At 43.7% G+C, this 26,251-nt stretch overlaps 1 protein-coding gene across 2 annotated transcripts in view; it reads right to left on the bottom strand.

Annotated features, from left to right (window-relative positions):
• The window catches only part of ACSS2 (acyl-CoA synthetase short chain family member 2), an 83,185-nt gene that overhangs the window by 44,046 nt on the left and 12,888 nt on the right, over positions 1–26,251 (bottom strand). For both annotated transcript variants that reach the window (XM_082272946.1, XM_082272947.1), the window contains exons 2-7: positions 21,862–22,057; positions 10,409–10,500; positions 9,426–9,529; positions 7,459–7,531; positions 4,965–5,040; positions 2,457–2,571 (exon numbers count right to left, since the gene is read on the bottom strand). In XM_082272946.1, the coding sequence (XP_082129072.1) occupies positions 2,457–2,571; positions 4,965–5,040; positions 7,459–7,531; positions 9,426–9,529; positions 10,409–10,500; positions 21,862–22,057 (656 nt within the window). The remainder of the gene's footprint in view (positions 1–2,456; positions 2,572–4,964; positions 5,041–7,458; positions 7,532–9,425; positions 9,530–10,408; positions 10,501–21,861; positions 22,058–26,251) is intronic.

Raw genomic sequence — 26,251 nt, 5'->3', positions numbered from 1 at the left:
AACCTGCTTCCAGCACTGTCTATTACAGACAGGAAGTCTTTGGCTTGCTTTCCCTGGGCCAAGGAGGCGGCTCCGCCCCTTTACACGCCTTCCGGCGCCTCCCAATAACTCCACGAGGTGTTTGGTCACCTCAAACATGGCCGCCCCATGCTGGAGACACGAGGCTACGCCAATATGGCGGCCTCGTGCGATCTGCAGGAAAATGGCGGCGGCCTGTGTAGGATAGCGGAGGCTTGCAAGTTAGCAGAGGCCTGCGGGATGTGTGCATTCGGCCTGTGCGGCCTGCGGAAGTGCCTCGGCCTGCAGGAGGCTGTGCGGCCTGTGGAAGTGACCGGCTTTCTGGAGGGATGGCGATCTGTGGCTGCAGTAACTCAGGCATAGGCATCGGCCTGTATACACACTATGACAGGTAGGATACCTCTATACCTCAATAGTAATGCCTTTTAGTAGTCTGCCACTGACTTCAGTCACCCTTACAGTCATATAGTGACTTTAGATAGTCAGCTCCCAAACCAAGCCTCCTGGTTTCTATTCACAAAAATCACACTCAAATTGGGGGATCTGTGACCTGTTATAGGATAGAGGGGAGACCCAGAAACTGAGTGTCCGACCATCCCAGAGAGGGGCCCGCGTCCACCAACAAACCCGACAGGGGGAGAGGGGGAACATTCTACTCACCATACCGGAACCAGGCGGGCGCCAACTCCTGACAGAACCCCTCTCCACCGGGGTGGGGGGGCTGTCGACCAACACGGACGCCGTGACTCTGTTGGTCATTGGCGTCCAGGCGAGACGTTTAGTCCAGTGGGACTATGTCGCGGCCGACCCAGCCCGGAGCTATGGCCTGCACGCGCTCGTAGGCTGAACTGGGGTGACCACTGGATCTCAACATCCAGCCCGTCGCCCAGTTTCAGCGTAATTGCTTGAAGATCTCACAGGAACACTGGAGAAAAAAAGCTGTCTAAAAAAAGTATTTCTAAAAAAATCCTGCCAGGACCGAAGATCCTAGCAAGGAATCTAGGTCCTTACTCCTAACTAGACAGAAAAAAACTGATTTGCTGTAGCAGAAAGTGAGAGGATATACCCTCTGGGACTGCCCCTAGGGTGTGGCCAGAACGTTTTCTTTCCTGTCTAGTCCTACTCCTGTAGAGGGCAGTATAACCCGAGTTGATATTAATCAAGGAGGACTACGTCTGTCAATGAGCGACAGAGAAAACAATTTATTTTAGATAAAATGACCCCCTGGACAGTGTATTTAAGCAATGGATAGCCTCTGAACTGTCCCCTGTTTCACTTACCTGTAAGAAGAAGTACTTACCTTGAAAATGTCTTGTCCAGCACTGCCATCTCAGGTGTGGGCAGCTGAAGCCAGAGCGTCCTCTTCGCTAACGTCGGAGTCCCAGAACGCCCTGCACCGGCCCTGCTTGTCACTTCCGGTGCTTTACAGGGCTAAATAGGTTAGTACAGCTTCTGGGCATGCCAGGAACCGGAAGTGACGAGCAGGGCCGATGCAGGGCATTCTGGGACTCCTGGGATCGATGACGCTCTTCTCCCAGGAGTCAATGCAAGGAGAAGTGACGGCGCGGGCCGCGGCCGCAGAGGGAGGAAGAAGGAAGGAAGGTATGTTTTATTTAAAAACAAGGTAAGCGAATAAAAAAAAAAAATAAATAATTATCCAATTGTATAATTAATAGGTAAATTGAAGCAAGCAGACGGTGAAAAGTTCATTTTGAGGGTGGAACTCCGCTTTAATGCACTCATATGGTCTTTTCTGAAACAGAAAGCCTAGCTAAGGCTGTATACCATTCAAATCCATATATAAAAATGAAATTGAAATGTAAATAAATATAATTTGCATATTTCTATTGATGTAATAAACAAAAATGATTAGACAGTTTACAAGTAATAAAAAAAAAAAAAAAAAAAAAAAACAAACACACAAGATTTACTTTACAGCATTTTACAAAAATGTGGAATGAAAATGCACTAAAATTTCCCCTAAATAAGTAGTTTTCTAAAACTCACATCCTGCCTACACAAGATGGGTCCAGCATCACTAAATGTTGCCACTATGTGCTAGGATTGCCACAAAAGATTCCGGTCTCCAACCAAATTCCCTTCTCATCCGGCACCACACACAATATTAGGCACTAACCTGTGCCATTTAAGGGGCTACTGCCTATGCCCCGTTACCTTCCTTTTTCCCCCTACATAGATTCTTTGCAAAAGTCCCACGTGACAAGGCTTGGACCTGCCAATGGGCCTATCGGGTACTGCATTATGTGAGGGCAGCAGTGTCACCTATTGTCTCAGTACCAAAAAGAAAAAATGTATTTTATACCAGGAGGCAGCAGGGAACAAGGCTGTAGGTAGCAGTGTTGCTATAGTTTAAAAAACACTCAGACATTTACCAGACATGCTGGACCAACTGCACCATCCCTAAAACCACGCTTTACCTGCATATTCGGGCAGAGTCTCTTGCATGGTGGTGATGCATTGCTTGTCCCATCACAAAAAACGTCATCTCTGCCCAGATGTTTGAGTACAATGCACTTTTTCACAGCGTAATTTCTAGAAAGATGCACCAGTAACATATTCAGATAGTGTTTAGTATGGGTACTATAAACATTCAAACAAGGGGGTGTGAGCCAGAAACATTCAAGAAAAAAAAAAAAAAAAAAAGCAAAAATGCAACATAAAAATAAATACATAAATAAAACAAAAATGAAACATCTCATTGAGTCCCGGTTCACACTGGGGCAACTTCCCAGGCGACTTAGCCGCCTGACAAGTCGCGCTCCATTTAGTGCAATGGAACTGTTCTAATTGGAGCAACTCAAGTCGCTCCAATTTAGAAAAAGGTTCCTGCACTACTTTGGGGGCGACTTGCATTGACTTCTATTAGAGAAGTTATATGCGAGCCCTGCTGAAGTCGCGATGCACGGGGTGGCTTCAGAGTCGGGCGACTTTGAAGCTGCCCCAGTGTGAACCCAGGCTAAAGGCCAAGTTCTACTTTGGAACATGTTACACCTGTATTTAGGGTATAAGGTAACAAGTTCCAGCTTGTGCCCCACTGACCGCCCTCACCCCTTCCATTGTGGCAGTGGGCCGTGCATCCTTACCCTCTGTCACATTTTAAAATTGGTGTGGGGCTCTACCCACACAGCTGCTTCATTCATTTGCAGGAATCTGTAAATGAAGAAACTACAATACCGTTTGTTAATGTGTCAGACAGCTTGTACTTCTCAATGGACTGCGAGGGTGCTGATGAGCGCCCCTTAAAGTCAATTCACTCTTCCTTCTGCTTTGTAACTGAAAACACATATGGAGGTACAAACACAAAGCTGGGGGAAGTGTGTGCACTGATCACGGATGCAATACGTTTTCAGGCTCTTGTAGTAATACAATTAGAATGCATATTTTTTTCCTGGTTGGTAAGGTTGAATAAAGACACCAGTCTATCCAGTTCAACCTGTGTGTGGGGGGGGGGGGTGTTTATACCAAAAACTTAGCTGTTAGGTTTGCTATTATAGGTACTGAGCTTGGATGCACAAATCTAGAGTTTACAGCCTAGGGCCAGAGCACTGTTTGATCCCTCTAGAGCTCAGCATTAGGGATGAGGTCCGAACCCATCCAACCTATCCCGCCAGCAAACTGTCAAAGTGGACAGCTAATCATAGGCAATGGAGGCATTTCCCACCCTGCAGCCGTATGTATACATGTCCCTTGCAGATGTGCAGCAGCAGGGTGGGAAATGTCTTGACACTTATTATTGGCTGTCCAAATCGACAGCTTCTCGGCGGGATAGCTAACGTGGGTTCAGACTCCTGTCCAAACATGCCTGAGCACATCCGAACTCCGCATTCTCTGAAGTTGTGTTGCTTGCATGGCCAAACCTAAAGTGGTTGTAATCCCTTACATATACCCAGTAAAGTGACTAGCCTCAGGTGATACACAGGTTAAATGAATCCTCCTACACACGTTGTACCTGTTTATCTGCTGTCTTCTCTTCTCAATATCTGCTCAAAGTCCAGAAATGATAAAACTTGTCTGGGCTTTCAGAAACAGGGAGCGGAGAGAGGATATTACACACTGCAGAGCTCAGTGAGGAGAGCTCTGACAGCCGATTGGAAGGAAGGAAGGGACCCCCTCCACAGAGCACACAGAAAAAGAGCTGAGGCTGTGTGCTGGGGACACTTTTTTCTTTTGGGGTCACCAAAAATTGTTAGAAGTGACTCATGCTGCTAGTACAGGAATGAAGCAGCAGACAGAAATTACACCTAAAGCGGTGTTCCAGCCAAATTTTTTATTTTTTTTTTGCTAAAAATACCCCTAGAATAGTCAGGGCTTGTGCATTTAATGATATCTTGTAAACTGTTGAGTTTTGTGTACATGCAGCATGAATTATTTACTTTGTGCAGTTCCTGTACAGCGCGGCCATCTGCGGTGTGGGCATCTGAAGCCGCAGTGTCCCTCTTCCGGGAATCAGCGCATGCGCGGTGCGTTGTAAGTGAGTCCCACAGCTTGTAGGCCGGGTTTCCATAGCCCATTGACTCCTGGGATTGATGACACTCCTCTCCCAGGAGACAACGCAAAGCCAGAAATGACGTAGTTCGCCACGGCCACATAAGGAGGAAGTGAAAAGATTTTTCTCCATAAATAAGGTAAATAACATAGGAAAAAAAAAATAATTGCCAATTAATTTTTAGGATGCACACAAGTGCTGCATGGAGGACATTGTAAAATGTGGGTGGAACTCCGCTTTAATGCTCTTAATTGAGAAAAGTACACACAATAGAGCGATACGCTTTATTCATCTTTCATGTCTAAGGTTTACAACCACTTTAAGGCGGAGATGGCCATTACTCCCTATGCCTGGGCTGGAGAACGTTTAGAGATGCAGGTTTAAACTTCGATAGGATTTGGCTGGACTTCTGGACTTCTACTTTAAATTCAGTACTTACTTCTCTGAGCATTTTTTTAGTGCTTCATCAGCAATCAACTTCAGGTTAATTAATTTATCTCCACGGAAAAATCCATCTATAGAGAAAGAGCAATTTTTAGATATGTCAGACATGTCTTCCTAGGTCTTACACCAAAAAAAAAAAAAAAAAAAAAGGGTTAAAGGCTTTCAGTAAGGCTAGGTTCACACATTACCATTGATGTGCAGTACGTTAAAAGCACACACTTTTTTGCACATCAACATGCGCTGCATAATATATAACAAAAATAGAAAAAGTTGGCTATCATAGAAGTACCAAATCCATCTTAACCATTACCTACAAAAAATCTTTGTATATTGTCATTACCTAAAAAAAAAATGTTAGATGGATGTGGTTCTTCTAGGATAGATAACTATTTATATTTTTGTTACATGTGATATCATTACAACATTACAAAGATTGTTTTGTAGGTAGTTCTCTGGAAAATGAATGGGCTGTCACACAGCTCAGCTTTCCTAAATGGGACGGGCACCAATTTTTGTTTTGACAGAGTACTGCACAGCAACGCACATAGCGGGTAGCTTTACAGTGCACACCTCTGTCTGGCAAGGTATTTTGGGGTTCCATTCACAAAGAAGGGCACTGCACCATTGCAAGTAGCGTCTGGTGCCAGCTGTTGCGGTAATGCGCCAGTGTAAATGAGGCCTAAGGCTCCTGCACGTGTCTAGACCTCCTGCACGTGTCTAGACCTCCTATGCATTTGATACAAGAGAAATCCAGGAAGCTGTAAGAACTCCTCAATTCATTCACATTGTTGCTGCTGTGTTAACATGCTTTCATCTCTGTCTGTATATAAAAGATACCACAAACTTCTCAGTTTGATCACTTTGATATTGCTTTTGGCAGATAAAATTGGATTCTTGCCATTGTTTGCAAGTCCAATTGTAGAGAAAAAAAACTGGACAGGTTGGAACATTTTATATGTTGCTTTAGGTGTAAAATCACCGCTGATACTTATTCAATAAGCTTTACTGGCTTCAGACCAGCAACATCATCTCATGCTGGACACCGGCTTATTAACTTAAACCACGCTTCACCCTAAACATAGGGCTTAACTGTAGAGGCCTTCTAGAACTTAGCCATATGTTGGGGTGAAAGGAGCCAGTGTCCAGTATAATGTGACATGAATATAACTTGTTGCATAAAGTAGCAATGGTACGGCTATTTCTTTGGAATCTCGATGCCTTTGGAGAGTGAGACCGATATCCCAGAGGGTCGGCAGTTTCACTGAGCCCTTTTTTTTCAGTCTGGAGTGGAGCCATGAATATGAATACCTGTTTTTGCGTCTGATATGGCTGCAGTGTGTGATGTGAAGGTATGACTTCTATGTCTCTGCTGGCTATAGGCATAGAGGAGAGAACACTGATCATTTCATCTCACATGAAGTACACTGGACTAGAAGAAAGGCTTTTGAAAAGTAACCTAGAGCTTTTCCTGCTGGATGATGTAAAATATATTTTTTCAGTAAGTTACTTTTCACTGTGAACATCCCTGTTCTAAGGCTTTGAAAAAATTGCTGTTATAGCTATTGTTTGCGGTGTCTGGTATAAGCAAATTATTTTTTTTTGTCGGGGGATAGTGTTTTTTGAACATGAAGATAAAAAAAAAAATCAGTGACATGAACAGTTTGAAGTAAACTCATTTTTAAAACTAATTTTCATCACAATTTAGGTTAAAGTGGTTGTAAAGCCACTGTCTTATTCCCACAATCCACTGTGCTACAATAAATTATGTGCCCCAGTGTATGTGCTTTTTAAAAAAAAATGTGCCGCTTTATACCTTATTTCTTAGCTCGGCGCTCACATGACTGCCCACCACTCTCCTCTCCCGATCTGATAACTACAGCGGGAGGGACTTAGAATCCCCTGTTGAGGTCAGCCGGGAGGAGAGCTACGGGTAGTCACGTGAGCACTGCTATGAAATATTGTATACAGCGGCATATCTTTTTTTTTTTTAAAGCACATACGCTGGGACACATAATTTAAGGTAACACAGGGGATTGTGGGACTAAGACAGGTATTTTAGCAGCAGGAGGGGAGGGGCAGGGAGTAGATCAGTACTGTCACTAGCTGAGAGGCTGAGAGGGAGGGGGAGAGAGGGTGCAAGGAGAGACTGCAGGATGATGGAGGCATGTATACTGACCACGGTATCATGGATCAGCAGCCGTGATGAATGTGGTCAGTTTACAGAGGGGAGGTCAGGATACACTAAGTATTATAGATTATACAAAGGGCCAAATTACAAAATACAAAGGGCACAAGCACTGTGCTGTTATTCACACTTTAAAGGTTACAACCACTTTAAGAAACAAGAAATAAGTTCAGCTATTCTTGAATCGTACATTTCACACATACCCTACTAAAAAAAAAAATAATTCTTTAAGGCCCCCTTAGTCCCGAACAAAATAAAATGTTTATTAAACCACAACAACATTGCCTTTACGTGCCCAGTTTACCTGCTGTTATAAGAACTGAACAGTGACTGTCCAGGATCCTCTCGCACAGAGACTCAGCTGAAAATCCAGCAAACTAGGAGAAAAAAAAAAAATAGAGAGAGAAGAAAAAAAAGAGAATAAAGGGATTGCAAAAGAGACCAAAAAGCAGTAGAAAGAGAGGAGAAAAAGAAAATCAGAAAGGGAGAGCATATGTATTAACAGAAAGAGGAGAGACAGAGAGAGAGAGACAGAGAGAGAGAGAGAGAGAGAGAGAGAGAGAGAGAGAGAGAGAGAGAGAGAGAGAGAGACAGAGAGAGAGAGAGAGAGAGACAGAGAGAGAGAGAGAGACAGAGAGAGAGAGAGAGAGACAGAGAGAGAGAGAGAGAGAGAGAGAGAGAGAGAGAGAGAGAGACAGAGAGAGAGAGAGAGACAGAGAGAGAGAGAGAGAGAGACAGAGAGAGAGAGAGAGAGAGAGAGACAGAGACAGAGACAGAGACAGAGACAGAGAGAGAGACAGAGAGAGAGAGACAGAGAGAGAGAGACAGAGAGAGAGACAGAGAGAGAGAGAGAGAGACAGAGAGAGACACAGAGACAGAGAGAGAGACAGAGACAGAGAGAGAGACAGAGAGAGACACAGAGACAGAGAGAGAGACAGAGACAGAGAGAGAGACAGAGACAGAGACAGAGACAGAGAGACAGAGACAGAGACAGAGAGACAGAGACAGAGAGACAGAGACAGAGAGACAGAGACAGAGAGACAGAGACAGAGAGACAGAGAGACAGAGAGACAGAGAGACAGAGACAGAGAGACAGAGAGACAGAGACAGAGAGACAGAGACAGAGAGACAGAGACAGAGAGACAGAGAGAGAGACAGAGAGACAGAGAGAGAGACAGAGAGACAGAGAGAGACAGAGAGAGAGACAGAGAGAGACAGAGAGAGACAGAGAGAGACAGAGAGAGAGAGAGAGAGAGAGAGAGAGAGAGAGAGACAGAGACAGAGAGACACAGAGACAGAGAGACACAGAGACAGAGAGACACAGAGACAGAGAGACACAGAGACAGAGAGACAGAGAGAGAGAGAGAGAGAGAGAGAGAGAGAGACAGAGAGAGAGAGACAGAGAGAGAGACAGAGAGACGTTTAGTGCAAATAACAATGTATATCGAGAGCGTGCATGGAACAGACCAGAGGAGAGAGAGTGAGAAATAGGCAGACATACACAGAATAAGAAGTATAGACACAAGAAAGGATAGAGACAGAAAGAAAGAGGAGAGAAAAGGGAAGGAAAGAGATGGGCTGTTCATTAACAATAGGATTAATCTCTTTCTCACATATTAAAAAATGTATTAAAAACAACTAAATAATAGCACTGACAATTTATGCAGAGCTTTATGTATACATTCAAGCAGATGTGAGAACCTTGCACTTTTGGATTTTCTGACCCGCCAGCAGACAGCTCTTTCTTTGGGAAGATCCAACAGTACTGCAGTGAGTAATAAAAGCTCATTCACACTGGCCTGCATGTGTGCGCACAGATGTCTGTTCTGTAGGGCCAGTGTGCATTCTATGGGGTCACTCACCGACGTGGAGGAGCCTGGAGCGCCTGCAAGGGACCCCAAAAGAGCAGGAAAGTATAATATGCTTATTTTAATACAAAAAAAAAAAAAAAAGACCCCAAAGCTTTAAAGCGGTAGTAAAGTCTATACTGTTTTCACAGGCAGGGGAGAAATTTATGAAAGAAGGGACCTCTAGGGTCAGTTGTTTGTGTAATCTTATACGGCTATTCAGATCACCTCAAAGTAGTAAATCAGCTCTTTAAAACCTTTTTTAGCTAGCCTCAGACTAGCCACCCGCATGGCTGCAAAATATTAATTTGTAATATTATTTGTAATATTAGGTAGTTACTGACTAAACAGAAGTTACAATATAATTTTTGACTTTTTTTCTATTTGGGAAGAATTAAATATTCATTGACAGACAAGAACTCACAACTATGGAGTGAATAGCCCCAATTCGTGCACATGCCAGCATTGCCACCACCAACTCGATCACCATGGGCATGTAAATTGATACACGGTCTCCTTTTTTAACACCTAGCAAAACAAGATTATTGTCCCAGATTACTACATGTCAGACTGCTTACACAGAAAACTAAAAATACAAATCATATTGAAATCAATCTATAGATCATGAGGTTTTCTTCAGTAATGTCACATTTAAAGATGAATCCCAGGCACAGTATACGTTACACAGTTACATTGGTCCAGCTTGGGAGCAATGTAAAGTTACTGCAACTGTCCCAGTCCCGTGCACCCCATTGATTTGTTTGTTGGGGGTTTTGGATGAGGAGCAATGATGAAGCATACTAAGTTAATGGAGACACTATTCTTGTCCCGTAAGGCTGTGGTGCTCAAGTGGATCCAACCTAACCCACCTCGGTGCGCATGTTGATGCAATTGGTAAATCAGGTGTTGCCCTATGAAAAACTTGTATTTTAACATAGAGGGTGCCAGGCTAAGTAAAATAAGGTCTGGGGCGTCTAGTGCTCTTCTGCCCTCACTGTATCCAGTGCCTAAAGACACAGAGTACTAAATAGCTCACTGAGAAGGGTTTTGAACTTGATAGACTATAGGGCTATTGGCTTTGTTACATCTTGGCACTAATGACTTTGAATTTATTTGTTACTTTGCATATTTACTAGCTCTCTAATGATGTGGAACGCTGCATATTTGCAGTTTTTAAATTTATTTGTGATGTATTGTACCCTATTTTATGCGCTCATGTTGAGCGCTTGGTTTGTTTACTGTACCAAATGTCTCATCTCCTTTAATAAAAAGAGTTAAAAGAAAAAAAATACTGCAAGGCCCACTTTAAGAATGATTTTAAATTAGTTCTCCCTGTAAATAAATATTTCCAAATATGACACTTTTTATGCATCATAAAGAAGCAGGTGGTAACATTCAGTTGTGTACCTTGGTCACGTAGAACATTGGCGAACTGGCACACCTTCTTCAGGAGCTCTGAATATGTGATGGACGTAACATCCTCCGGCTCATTACCTTCCCTGCAAGACAATCCAGATCAACATCAATATCCTGACTGGCAAAGCGTCACCCGGAACCATCTCAGAGATATTCTGCAATCTGCGCTTCCACTGCTCATGACATGTTAACAGCAAGTAACAGTGTTCAGGAGGAGGTGGGCACAGACATACTATTACAATGTGTAAAATATGCAGGGTAATTTAATCACTGGTTACGTTTCAGGGTTTTAACAGTGCTTTATTTCAATAATAATCCCTCTCTTATTAAAACTGCAGATCAGTTCGTTGTTGTGATGCCGTAGGATTTTGCATAGTCTAAAGTAGCCACTTTGCAGTAGCAAGGAAATACCTTCCATGGCACCCTCCATCAACTTAACACTTTAGGAGGGCTGTACCATACACTCCACCCTCCAGCAGGACCATACCATCAACTTCACTCTTCAGAAGGGCTGTACCATTTACTCCAGCCTCCAGCACGACCATACCATCAACTTCACTGCTCAGGAGGGCTGTACCATCCACTCCACCCTCCCAGCAGGATCATACCATCAACTTCACCTTTCAGGAGAGCTGTACCATCCACTCCACCCTCCAGCAGGACCATACCATCAACTTCACCCTTCAGGAGAGCTGTACCATTTACTCCACCCTCCAGTAGGACCATACCATCAACTTCACTCTTCAGGAGGGCTGTACCATCCACTCCACCCTCCAGCAGGACCATACCATCAACTTCACCCTTCAGAAGGGCTGTACCATCCACTCCACCCTCCAGCAGGATCATACCATCAACTTCACCCTTCAGAAGGGCTGTACCATCCACTCCACCTTCCAGCAGAACCATACCATCAACTTCACACTTCAGGAGGGCTGTACCATCCACACAACCCTACAGCAAGGCTGCCCCATACACTCCATAACCTCGCCGGTGGTCTGGTGGAGAGTTTGAGGTTTCATCATTATTGCACTGACACCCCCTTCAGATTGCAAGGGCAGTGCGTTTTGAACACAGCACAGGAAACGCACGCACGTTGCAGGTTTCCTGCACCGCATTCTAAGTGTGAACCAGGGCTCAGTTGTAAATAAAAGAGATAAGTCCAGGAGGTGGCATGCATCTCGCTGGACCTAACCCCATAGTAAGCCAGCAGATTTTGCAAAGTGGCTGAATTCCTGATGTTCAGCTTCAAAGCTTTTTATTTTAGCGTAAGAAGGGAGTGGTTAAAACCCCTATGATGTCCCCCCCTCCCCCCTCACCTTCCAACATGTCCCATTTTGGAGATTTGGCTTTATTTCTTGTTCTAGAGACACCACCTGAAACCTTTCGGAAGTGACAGTCATCAGGACAAGTGTTCGCTTTGGATGATTTCGCCTTTATTCCTCATCAAATAAAGAATGTTGAACTCCTATCACTTTCTGTCCCAGTAACAATTCTCGCCGGAACAAAGATGGGATGAATCCCTATGCGGAGTATCCTCTACACAGCTTGTTCAAAGTGTCATTCATTGGAATATGCAATGGCACTCAGAGAGCAGCATGTATCACTATGGCTGCACCCGGCACTCTCAGTCATTTGTATACTGTAAATATAGAAATATTACATGTATACAGCTGACATGAGTTTATCTCCATTGTTCGGACTGAGGAGGACTGGAATATACTTGCTGTGTGGGCAATCATTAATGTTTATTATGTAAACAGCCACAAAGTACAGATCTGCCACTTACCACCCCGAGGTGTGCCGTGTGCAGGTCTAGCGTTACAAAGGAGCCCAGCAGGCCTGAGCCTAGAGAAGGCCGGAACTCCACAAATAAGGATTCTTCCACCCAAAACCGATATTTCAGTGCTTGGTAGTTAAAATTGGAAATCCAGGAAAAAAATTACTTTTTACAAACAGGACAAATGAAATAAGTTACTTCTAATGATCAGTATCCTTGGGCTGGATGACTGCTACTTACTGCAAAAATTTGAGTTGTATTCTAGTTGGATACTGCAAGCAGCGCTCTTCTTCCAGCACTGCGGCTAACAGTTCTGGATAGTGCACAGTGCGGGGATAGTGCACAGTGCGGGGATAGTGCACAGTGCCGGGATAGTGCACAGTGCCGGGATAGTGCACAGTGCCGGGATAGTGCACAGTGCCGGGATAGTGTCATTCACAGTGCCGGGATAGTGTCATTCACAGTGCCGGGATAGTGTCATTCACAGTGCCGGGATAGTGTCATTCACAGTGCCGGGATAGTGTCATTCACTGTCCCCCCATCCTTTCACAAAAAGCATTCTATTGTGTTCATTGCATGCATGACATTCTATGAAAGGGGGGGGGGGGGGGGGGCGAGGAGCAGAGATGTCCTGTTAAATACCTCCATTTACAGAATGCCTTGTATTCAGTGAAAACAATTAAAGGCATTCTGTGCATGGATGCATTCGCCCTCATCCATTCACATAATGCCATGTATTCAGTGAAGAATTAGGTCAGGGAGATCTCACTGTTGGACTATACAGGACATAAGAATAAGGCAAATACAGCCCACCAGGTCCAGGTTGAGCCTCTTCGCTTCCACCTCTTTTTTAGTGACCCGAAAAAGCTTTTGTCTTCGGTTTAAGGTCCAAATAAACAAAGACATAAACCTGAAAGCAATGAGAAATACCTTTTGCATATCAAGCCATCCCGATGCAGCTTAGGACCCCCGAGTATCAAACATATTTTGAAGAAATTATATTTTTTATATCTAATCTACATTCAAACAAATACGCCGCCAGCAATCCTCACTGCACTGACAGCACAGAGATGACAGCACTCTGCTGGATGGGAAGTGGACAAGGTTACACCTTTCTAGTCAGCGTGTTGTATGAAGCAGCCTAGCGAGTCAGCTAACCGTGCCGCATACTGATACTTATTCCATCCATCTTATACACAAATGAAAAGATCTTGAGCTGTCAGAAAACATAAATCTATGAGAATTTAAATACCTTAATTGCACTTGCCCCTGACCTGAAGGGAGTGATTTAGGCCCCTTTCACACTGGCGGAGTCCGCCCACTCAGCAGGTGGATGACAGGTCCGTGTCTGCTCCGCTATGCAGAGTGGACACTGGCACAGGCCACTTTCCCCTATGGGATGTCGGACGGAGGGGGAACAGATCGCATAAAGGACAGGATTGGATCTCCATAGAGAGCAATGGATGGTCCGAAAAACTGACCGGCGGACCCAATAGGTCTGTCAGTGTGAAAGGGGCATCACTAAAACCATTGCGTACAGAATCTGGTGCAGCTGTGCACAGTAACCAATCCGTTTCTAGGGTTTCAGCCCTGGTTCACACTGCCGTGAACTGTCATGCAACTTGAGAGTTCAAAGTCGCATGACAAGTCGTGCCCCATTAGCGGCAACGGAACCATTTTAATAGGAGTGGCTTGAGTCGCTCCAACTTAGAAAAAGGTTCCTGCACTGCTTGTGGTCCGACTTCAATACGACTTGCATTGATAAAGTTGTGCCGGCATGTCGGATTTTAAGTCGCAGCAGTGTGAACCGGGGCTTATTGTTAAATCTAATTGAACAAGCTGAAGTTAGAATCTGATTAGTTACTATGCACAGCTGCACCAGGATCTGTGTGCACCAATTTTAACCACTTAAGGACTGCCCGCCGCAGTTTTACTACGGCAGGCAGCCCCTTCTGCGCGAACCGACATAGTACCACATCGGTTGCACGCCTGGTGCTAGGGGGCGAGCGCACACCGCCGGTGGCGCGCTCCCGCCCCCACTCCGTATCGGGGATGCCGATCTACAGGGCCGGCAGCCGTGATTGCCGCCGGGCACCCGCGATCATTCCCCGCTGAGAGAGGACGGTCAGCTGTTGTAAACACAGCTGACCATTCTCTCTGGAATGATCACAGAGCGCCTGTTATCCTTCTATATAGGATCACAGGTCTCTATGATCATTTCACAAGCCCCTCCCCCATAGAAACACTCCCCTAGGCTTACATTTAACCCCTTGATCACCCACTAGGTTAACCCCTTCCCTGCCAGTGTCATTAGTACAGTAACAGTGCATATTTTTAGCACTGATTACTGTAGTAATATCACTGGTCCCCCCAAAGTGTCAAAAATGTCAGTTATGGGTCCACACTGTCTGCCGCAATGTCGCAGTCCCGCTAAAAAAATCACAGATCACCGCCATTACTAATAAAAAAAAAAAAAACCACCACCACAATAAAAATGACAAATCTTTCTCCTAAATTGTAGACGCGATAACTTTTGCGCAAACCAATCAAAATACGCATATTGCAATTTGTTTTTAACAAAAATATGTAGCAGATTACAAATTGACCTAAAAGGATGAAAAATTTAGATTTCTAAATTTTTTTGGGAATGTTATATAGCAGAAAGTTAATTTTTTTTTTTTTTTTCAGAATTGTCGCTCTTTTTTTTTTGTTTATAGCACAAAAAAAAAAAAAAAAAAAACACAACAAGTGATCAAATACCACCAAAAGAAAGCTCTATTTGTGGGGAAAAAAAAAAGAGGACATCAATTATATTTTTGTACAGCATCGCACGTCCACGCAATTTTCTGTTAAATTAACAGTGCCGAATCGCAGAAAAATGGCCTGGTCATTAAGGGGGCAAATCCTTCTGGTCCAGAAGTGGTTAATAAATCTCCAAAGTGTTGCTAAATCTTTTCATCCTTTATTTTCACCTGATGATTCAGCCAGTAACACTTCTGTCTTAAGCCTGGTACACAGTAACCGTTTTCTTTTATTCAACCCAGCGGGCTGAACAAAAAAAAAAAAAAAAAAAAAAAAAAAACGTAAGAGCTCAGAAGGAGCCACTGTACTAAGTATGCAATGTTAGTACAGCGATCTCCCCACTGGGCTATTGTGTTCTCACAGGTAGGCGGGCCCCCCACCAGAACATTCTCCCCTGTGCAAGAATGGAGATCACATGGTTCTACTATGTAGGACTGTTGATCTCTGTTCTTACACCAGTAGCCACATCCAATCACAGTTAGAAGCACGCCCCTAGGGACACACTGAACCCCTCCCTCTCCAATAAAGTTAACCCCTTCCCTGCCAGTGTCATTTTTACAGTAATAGTGCATATGTTTAGCACTGATTACTGTAGTACCCCCAAAAGTGTCAAAAATGTCAGTCAGGGGTCCGATCTGTCCGCCGCAATGTCGCAGTCCCGCAAAAAAAAAACAAAAAAAACAGATCGCCGCCATTACTCGTTAAAAAAAAAAAAAAAATCTTTCCCTTAGTAAACGCAATAACTTTTGCGCAAACCAATCAAAATACGCTTTTTGCGATTTTTTTTACCAAACATATGTAGCAGAAAACAAATTGGCCAAAATGTTAAAAAAATTAGATTTTTACATTTTTTTGGGGGGGGGAATTTCATATAAAAGAAATTTGAAAAATATTGTTATTTTTGCAAAATTGTCGCTCTTTTTTTGTTTATAGCGTATGATCAAAAAAAATAAAAAAAAAAAAAAAAAAAAAAAAAAAAAAAATCGCACAGGTGATCAAAACCAAAAAAAGAAAGCTCCGTTTGTGGGAAAAAAAGGACATCAAATTAGTTTAGGTACAGCGTCGCACGACGGCGCAATTGTCCGTTAAAGCAACGCAGTACCGAATCGCAAAATAGGCCCCGTTTAGAAAGGGGGGAAAATCTTCCGGGGCTTAAGTGGTTAAAAGACTTCCCCTCACTAATGTAACGCTCTTCTTGTAAACCACTGATGTACAACTTTGATACTGTTTGTTTTTTAAAAAAATCTTAATAAATATGAAATAAAATAAAGAAAAAAAAAAGAAAAAAAAGAAAAGAAAACGAATGCAGCCACCACAGGAGAAGCTTCTGGAGACCTGGGAAGGAATTCCCCTAATTTGAAAAGATTTCCTCTCACTTCCTGTTTGGCTATGGGACAGGAACTGAAGGGAAATCTCCGCTAAGGTATACAGATGGCGTAAAAAAAAAAAAAAAATTTAAAATCTGACAGGGGTTATAGCCCTTCCTTGCTCTTTCCAAAATAAAAATAAAAGTTTTGCCTATAGTTATACTTTAAAGCGGAGTTCCACCCAAAAGTGGAACTTCCGCTTTAGGGAGTCCTGACCCCCCGACATGCCACATTTGGCATGTCATTTTTTGGGGGGGGGGGGGGGGAGCGGGTACCTAGTTTTGACAGGTACCCGCTCCCACTTCCGCTCGGAGCGCCGCGGCGCCCTGAGCGGAAGTTCTCCTCTCCCCCTCCCTCCCTGCAATCTTCTGGGACACGTCAGAGGTCCCAGAAGATTGCCGGCCAATCACGGCGCGCAGCGCGACTCGCGCATGCGCAGTGGGTACCCGGCTGTGAAGCCGCAAACTGTTAACAGCCGGGTGCCCACAGCAGTGATGCCGGCGCCGAGGGAGAGGATCGAGGCTTCCGGCGGCCGCATCGCTGGACCGTTGGACAGGTGAGTAAATGGCTGGAACTCCGCTTTAAGCAAAGCACCTTTAGTTTATTATGGCAGATATTTTCAGTAAGTATCAGATTTATTTATTATTTTTTTTTTATTTATTTTTTTTATTTCAGGTACTTATATAGCGCTGTCAATTTACGCAGCGCTTTACATATACATTGTACATTCACATCAGATTTGAAATTCTTCCTTCGACAGAAAGTAGGCAAACACAGAAAATCCCAATCAAATCACTGCTTTTCCTATCATTTTGTCACTATTCGGAATGGAAACTCATCCTAATTTTGCTAGACCTGGCTCATTATAAGCTGCAAGGCGGTCTATATATAACCTCTATTACAGATCTGTAGAGGAACGTATTGTGCCACAATTTCATTACCTCTGATAGATGCCTGCAGAGCTGGCTGATTAAATCAAAGCTGAACGTCACTGTCTGCCAAATGGATAGCAGGCCGAATTTAACAAGATGATAGATTACGGCAACAGCTGGATCCACCGCCATGATAAATACGCCATCCACAGGGAGCACATATAATTCTGTACTGAATGCAGAACGGTCGCTTCATTTACACCAATTACTCACAAGACTTCCAATATGAATTTTGTCTCTAGTCACTGTAAAAATTGTAAATCAGGATTTTTTTTAAAAGCAGAACTCCGGTCATGTCACTTAGGAGATACTGCAGCTGCGGTCGAAAAAAAACAGCAAAGCAAGCTGTGCCAGGGAAGGACGGCGAGGATGTACCGGGGTGCAAGGTACACCCAAGGAGTTCAAAGAAGAATTTCAGGTATGAATATTTTAGACATAATTACATGAATCCAGCTTGGAGCAATATAATTATGTATATTATATACCATACCTGTGTGATCCCCCTAGAAGATGGAATTTGCTTAAAGCGAAACTTTACCCATAACAACGTATTTTTATCTTTAGCAAGGAACATACATTTCGCATTAATAATTATGTCACCAAAATGAGTGTGTGCTATAAACTGCCTTCCGTTTCCTCTTCCTGGAGGCTGCCAATTTGCTGAAGCCCAGAGCCCCTAAACAGCAGTAAGTCCCCATTCACACTAGCGCGACTTGTCAGGAGACTTGGTCACCTGACAAGTCGCGGTGGGTCGCCTGCCATTGATTAGCACAGGACCCGTTCTAATAGGAGCGACACAAGTCGCTCCGACTTAGAAAAAGGGTCCTGTACTACTTTGGGGCGACCTGGAGGCGACTTGCATTGACTTCAATGATATGAAGTCCGTGCATGTCACGCCGAGGCCACGGTAGGTCGCCCCAGCAAGTCGCGTCGCCCCTGTCTGAACGGGGTCTCTATCATAAAAGCGGAACTAAACCCGTCGATTAACCGGTTTCAAAAAACAGTTTCTAGAATGCCGGGGTTGCCAACTGACATATTTGCTTGTGTCCTCAACCAAACTGTCAAACTATCAAATTAATGGTGCCATAACTGATCACTTGTGCAGGACCATGGCAGTTGCAGATCAAACAGAAGGAGCTCTCTTGGCTGTAAAGGATAGGAGGGTTAAATTCAGTTTTTAAGGCTGTCAGCCTAGGCTACACCACAGCAGCAGTCCTTCCACATAGCTCCCCCCCCCCCCAGGTGCGCAGACTAAGGTCAGACGAGGGGTGCACCGATCTGACTTTTCTAGTCCCGATACCTGGCTTTGTGTATCTGCCGAAACCGATCCGGAACCACACACACACACACACACACACATTATATATATATATATATATACATATATATATATATATATACATATATACACATACACATATATATATATATATATATATATATATATATATATATACACATACACATATATATATATATATATATACACACACACACATATACATACACACACATATATATTATATATATATACATATACACACATACATACACACACATATACACACATACACAGTATACAGTAATAGAAATTAAGGGTACTTGCAGGGATTTTCTTGCAGGCACTGTGTCTGTCTGTGGCTGGCCCGGGAAGCATGCGGCTGCAGTATAGAGCAAATCCTCTGCTTCCCGTGTATGGCTCCTCCATTCACAGGCGGAGTGCATCTGATATCACTCCGCCTGTGAGCCGGACCTATACAGGAAGTAGCGGCTCCGTGGTGCAAGGGACGGCTGAGCCGGGACTCAGCAGACACCGCGGTAGGTTCTGCTGCGACAAAACCGGATCGGCCCGTGGATTTGTTAATTTTACAAATCCCCCGATCCAGCTATTTTGGCAGTATCGAGGCCGATATCCAATCCTAATATCGGATCGGTGCATCCCTAGGCTGATAATTGAGGCCGCGGCTTTGTGGCCTGATGGAGCAAGATACACGTTCCTTTGTGCGAACCAGCACCCTCCTTTGGTGGGTGATGCTGCGATGGGCATGGCGTGCTTTCACTGCCTGCCCACCTCTGACATCTTCCCAGTTTGACAAGTGGGGTTGAGGTTGTGTGCTTGATCAGTCCGTCCCCCTTTCCTTAATGCCGAATGGACGGAGAGTGCCACCTCATCAGTGCCGCCTGTCAGTTCCCATTACTGCCGCCTCATCAGCGCAGCCTCATCAGCACACATCAGTGAAGGAGAAAAATTATTTATTTGCAAAATCTTTTAACGAAACAAAAAAAAAAAAAAAAAGTTTTTTTTAATTTTCGGTCTTTTTTTGCTTGGCACCAGGAGTGAGAAATTCTTATTGCCGACGCCCAGGACATGCAGTTCTGGGCATTGGGCAGCTAATTTAAAAAACAAACACAGTCTCCTAACATTTTTAGCTGGCTCCTATATTCTAAGCAAACTTACCAAGCCTTCGATCAGCCTCTACAAATTCAGCAGTGTCTAAAATGGAAAGCAACTGAGCATGTGCAGAGCAGGGTGAGACAGCATATTACTGGATTTTAAACCGTATAGACCCTTATATATATATATATATATATATATATATATATATATATATATATATATATATATATATATATATAATGTTTTACCTGCAAAAAGACCCAGTCTGAGGTGATATAGCAGGACTTAAATTTCATATTCCTTACATACACCCAGTGAAGTGAATGGCTTAAGATGATACACAGAGATAAAATAAATCTTCCTACATAAGTTGTACCTGTCTATATGCAGTCTTCTCTTCTCTATAGCTATTTAAAGTCCAGAATTTATACAGCTTGTCTGAGCCGTCAGAAAAAAGGGGATAAGGAGTTGAAGTTACACTCTGCAGAGATCAGTGAGAGAAGCTCTGAGAGCTGATTGGAGGGAAGAGACACACCCCCTTCACACAGCACACAGGAACAAAACTGAGGCTATCAGATGGAGATCTCTCCCCTGCCACCATTTTTCTCTTAGTGTCAGGAAAACTTGTCCGAAGTGATTCATGCAGATAGTAGAGGAATGAAGCAGCAGACAGAAATGGCACTTGGTGCTCAGCACTGAGACAATTGCAGACTATAGAGGGAAATGCTTTGCTCACATTCTATGGCTGGGGTTTACAACCACCTTAAAGTAGACACCGATACTCAAGTGGTCCCCACTAGTTTCAAGGTCCTATGCAGTGTGGCTTCCCTGCTGCATTTTGAACACAGGATGGCAGCCTGTTTGGAACAATGGCCGTTCAAAGAATACTTTGAATAAATGCAAAGCGCTCTCTGATTGGACGAGGTGAAGAGTAAGATTGATCAACTTGGTGCACAGTTCGAATCTCGACCAGTTCCTGCTGAATCTTTGGCCGGGCCTTACTCTATCCTAAAATTTAAAAAAATAAATAAAGTTTTGCATTTAGTAACACTTTAAAATGAAGAGGTTTTGGGCGTACCTCGTGTGTCCAGGTCCAAAACTGGTTAAACCCGAATAATAAGGCTGATGCAATATAGTTTTTTCGTAACCCAACAAGTAATGAGTTTAGTGGTTCTTTGAAGAGCTCCATACTGTTGAAAAGCACTTTAATGAAATCGAACGAAGAAGTATGGTGGCTGCCATTTCTGACCTCTCCTAAAAATACTAGATCTCTGGCCGCCTTTGTTGCACCAATGGCTTCAGTCCTTTGTGTCACTGAACAAGATGTTGACTTTCCCGATCGTCATGCTTGTTGTGGGGTCAGTGACAAAGTATGGAGGCCATGCAAAGCCAGGCAAATAATATTTTTAGAAGAAGGTCAGGACTGCCGGTGTTCTAAAATTTTGTCGGACCCGTGAAAAAAAATCGGACCTCGTCACTTCCGGTGACAGAGCGTCACAAAACAGTTGATAGGAGTCGTCCGTGCGCATGCGCAGAAGACATTTTTCGAGGTTTGGCAAAATTATAACAGAGAACGGACAGCTGATTGAGAGAAGGCGGGGCTGAGGTGCGACGGGACGGAGGCACATATGCAGAGCTGGTGGAGGAGGCGGGACGGAGGTGCGGCCGTGTAATATATGCAGGGCTTAAGCGACTCCCTGTTTTATTATCTTTAGTAATTATCGTATTATTTATCCTTCGGATTTCATGACATTTAGTATTTCTATAATGCAAAATAAGAAATACTAAATGTAATGAAATCCTAAGGGTAAATAATACGATAATTAGTAAAGATAATAAAACAGAAGGAGTCGCTAAAGTCCTGCATTTATTACACGGTCGCACCTCCGTCCCGCCTCCTCTATTCAGCTCTGCAGATGACGCGGCGGTGTCTTCCGTCCCACCTCAGCCCCGCCTCCTCTCATTCAACTGGTCGCTCTGTGTTATAAGTTTACCAAACCAAGATAATGTCTGGTGCGCATGCGCACTTGAGACTCCCATAACCGGAAGTGACGAGGTCCGATTTTTTCACGGGTCCGACAAAATTTTACAACACCGGCCTTCGCATTGCTCAGCACAGGTTTCTTCCAACACAGCTTGCAGGAAATGTGAGAAGTGATGAAGCTTACCAGTAAAAGGCCACTTTGTCCCCCAGGTTCTTCTCCTGCACGTTCCTGTCCAGCACATTGTAGCATATGTTGGTGACGCCGCCTTTCATCCACTCAACAAAGATCTTCCCTTTAGTGATATCAAAATTGTATCTGAGCAACGGATGGGATGGCGGCACCCGCCAGTAGAAAGAATGTGCAATTTCACCCCAGAATTCTGCAGGAAAAGAAAATAAATACATTTTTAGCACAACGTGGAATAAATTTTACATTTTTTACAAAAGTTTACATTCGTCCAAAACAGACCTTTGAATGCTCAGCAACTTCCAGTATACCCCCCCCCCCCAATATTCCTGCGGTAAGACCTCATCTAACAAATATTTTCATAATCGATTAGTTGGCTGATTATTGTATCAATTAATCGGATAACAACCTAAAAAAGGGTGGTGTGTAATTTAGTTAAAACATAAAGTAAAAAAAAAAAAAAAAAAAAGGCAATTTATTCTTAAATATCTATACATATGCAGAGGTAAATCTAAAATAATCAACTATAAGAGCCGGTTCACACTGCCGCGACCTCTAAGTTGCCTCATAAGGGGCGACTTGTTAGCGCGACTTCAGCGCGACTTGTATGATAGACGACTTTGTATTTGGCCAATCAGAATATGATGGTTCTGGGTCATGCTCAATCACACAAAAAAAAAGTTCTTAAAAATTGTCGTTTTTGATAGAGAGCCAATTATTGAAAAAATTATTGAAAAAAAAAAAATGAGATTTCTTTGGATTTAGTGTCTGGGGGGTCTAAAAAGTGTACCTGTGAAGTTTCAGCTCTGTAGCATGTCCAGAACCAGAAAAAAAAGATCATTTTTCTTATAATTTTTAGTAGCACAGGGATATGGCTCCTCTCCACCTGGGCGTTTTTTTTGCTTGCATTTATCGGGCATTTTTTGGGCATCTTTGGAGGCATGCCTGCACTGTGTCTTGACATGTATGGACGGTGTACTGAGCTGTATTTCATATGTAAACAAATGATGCATTCTGTATGCAAGTCAACTAATCGGCTGACCAACTAATCGATGATGACAATAGTGGACAACTTAATTGGATTAGTTGTTTCGGCCCTCATTTCATCCTTTGTGTTCCTAACTCTACCCAGATCCCACACTTTTTTTTTTGGGGGGGGGGGGGTCATGCTTATTCCTAGGCTTTTCATCTTTGTTGGGTTTAAAAGAATGCAGCAAATAGGGGTGCAATTGCTTGGCTTCTGTTTGGACATGCAAGTTGCCTGGCTGTTATGCTGATCCACTGGCTTCAGAACTTCCGGCTCAGTTTGCTGCTGCGATCTGAGCCTGAAGTGGGAGTGTGTACCTGTCAAAACCAGTGTGTGTACCTGGCTATTCCCCCCAAAAAGTGCCAAATGTGGTGTTGTGGTGGGGGTATGGGTGCAAACATTTGGTGCTTCCACTTTTGGGTGGTGCTTAGCTTTGTATGCCAAAGATGGATCAAATGTCAGCCGAGATTTGATCCATATATGCTCAGGAAGGTTGTACTGAAGTTGATCCATCGATTGACTTTGGTACAACCAGCCTGTCAGATTTTTTTGCATGCAATTACTGCTAGTGGTTATAGCTGCTAGCAGTAATCATTGTGTTCTGCCAGCCAGGAAGGCTACCCGCTGGCAGAATACGATAGTGCTGCAACAGGGACTCCTCCACTGACTTTGTTGATAGGAGAATGAAGCAATTTTCAGTCCTGCAACCTTTCGTTTACAGGAAAGAAAAAAAAAAAAAAAAAAAAATCACATCATCTATGGCCGGCCTTACACCACGCTAAGGACTCTCTCCGACCCCAATGTTTGGGGGCCCTAATGGCTCATCACAAAGCACCAGGACTGAAAGTTAGAGGAATGAGGGTCATGTGATCACCACACTCAGACAGGGAGTTTAAGCAGAAAAAAAATGAACCTTTTGCTTTCCCCTTTGTGTAAACCTGCAAAGAGCTTCCACTATCAACCGCTTGCTTTGGTTCCATTCTTTGACCTCTACGGCACAGCTGAGCCCTTTAGTAACGGAGGTCAGTGGAAGAAACCAAGACATGCAGCAGGGGACACAGGCATCCCCAACAAAATCGAATGCTGAAGACACTGAGGCTGCAGTCCTGGAAGGATGTACACAAGGGCCACCAGAGAGGCGAGTGTAATGACTATTCTCTTTCATAGAGCGAACATTTATAATCCTTTATAGACACAGTGGTGCCCCTTCCCTCTTAACGCTGTGTAATGCAACCAATTCATTGTGCTGATATTGCATTCAAACAGCCCATCAAAATGAAAATTGGACAAGCTGCATTTTCCCACAGCGTAACCCACAGGACAATCGGTGCCAATCACAAGCAAGCTTTTAGTGCAAATAAAATAGACCCACTTACAATTAAAATCACAGCAATGATCCTCTCGGAACTTGTGGCTCGCAACAAACGGCGTGCGTTCCAATAGCCGGAAGTGACGTCAGACGCTAGTACCCCGCTTTACACGTTTCGCCCCTCCCACTGGGCATCATCTGAAGCTTTACTTTGCTGTGATTTTAATTGCAAGTGGATCTATTTTATTTGCAATAAAAGCTTTCAATATTAAAAAGGAAATCTCCATAGTGTAATATTGAAAGCTTTTATTGCAAATAAAATAGATCCACTTACAATGAAAATCACAGCAATGTAATGCTTCAGATGATGCCCAGTGGGAGGGATGAATCGGGTAAAGCGGGGTACTAGCGTCTGACGTCACTTCCGGCTATTGGAACACATGCCGTTTGTTGCGAGCCACAAGTTCCGAGAGGATCATAGCTGTGATTTTAATTGCAAGTGGGTCTATTTTATTTGCAATAAAAGCTTTCAATATTACACTGTGGAGATTTCCTTTTTTACATGAACATCCATTACTGGAAAGCCATAAAGATAAGAATTTGGCAATACACTTGTTCCATTAAGAGATTGGAGGATAGGAATACCTACTACCTTTGTGTATACCTGGCTATTATTAGAGGCATATGTTTTTACTGGTTCCGGTGAGTGGTTCACTATTACCTGAAGTCCAGCACCAGCACTATACCAATTTATTCAATTTATCTACATGGACTTTTTATTTTGAATATAAGGACACTTTTTCACATTGCACTTTTTGCACATTTTTTGATTAAATTTTATGTATTTATTCTACGTGTCACTTATGTATTTATAATTAGAAGGATTTATCAGTGTTTGCACATGTCACTTTATTTGTGTTGTATTGATTTGTATTGATTATAGAGCAGCAGCGCTGATATTTATATCACTGCAGAATAACAGGGCAGGCTTGCACCTTCAGGGTCCATTCACAACATTGCATTGTGGTAATGCAGCAGCAGCCCCATATTTTTATATATTTCACCTTAGAGCAGGCATGTCCAACCTGCGGCCCAGGACCGCAGGCAATGCGGCCCACTGCCCCCTGACAATTAATTTTTTTTGCTGAGGAAGGAAGGAAGTCGAATCGGGGGCATGGCCACAGACGCTGCCTCGGAGGGGACCATCCACTAGTTGTGTTAAATAAGTGCTGGGGGGGGGGGGTGGTGCGGCAGCACGGGAAGGGCGTTTTATTGCTTATATACCTTAACTATAGTATATATTTTATATGCGGCCCGAGAAAATTTCTTAGAGGGTGGTTTATCTTACCAATTTAGACTTTTCACACATAGGTTTTGGAGAAATACACTCATACATTTTTAATCGGAAGCACGGGGATATTTACAATTTTTTTTTTTTTGCCCTGTAATCCTGTTTCCTTCCCCACTGCTTCCTCTGGGGGCACTGGGCAAGAGGGAGGAGCCAGGAGCGCTGGCAGGGGACCCGAGAAGAGGAGGATCATGGCTGCTCTGTGCAAAACCATTACACAGAGCAGGTAAGTAAAACATTTTTTTTTTTTATATTAGGGATGCACCGAATATTCGGCGGCCGAACATTATTCGGCCGAAATTAGAGAAAATAGCACTTTCGGCGTTCGGCCGAATAAGTCAAAAGGCCGAATAATTTTGAGCCGAACAATGTCAGCTTCCGCCCTGACCACTCACCTTCCTCATTGCGGCTCGCGGCTCCCTTCTCACACGCCGCCACGCGCGCGTCCCGCCCCCCTGCTCCTGACTGCGGCTCCTTCACACTAGGTCCACGCCCCGCCCCCCTGTTCGCGGCTTTTGGCTCCGGCTGCAGTTCAGGTATGTGATGTGGAGCTGAGTACATTTGGGGGAGAATACGGTAGCTGGCAGCTGCACAAGCATTAGTGTGCAGACTGCCATATGTTGTTGCCACTTGCCATGCTCATTACATTAGAGTGCCCTATAAAGTGCCCCTTAAAAAAAAAAAAAAAGAAAAAAAATGTGCC

Source organism: Pelophylax lessonae, assembly GCF_965119305.1.
Source record: "Pelophylax lessonae genome assembly, chromosome: 11".
Lineage (NCBI taxonomy): Eukaryota > Metazoa > Chordata > Amphibia > Anura > Ranidae > Pelophylax > Pelophylax lessonae.
Note: the sequence above shows the minus strand (reverse complement) of the source record. Positions and strands in the feature narration are given on the sequence as shown.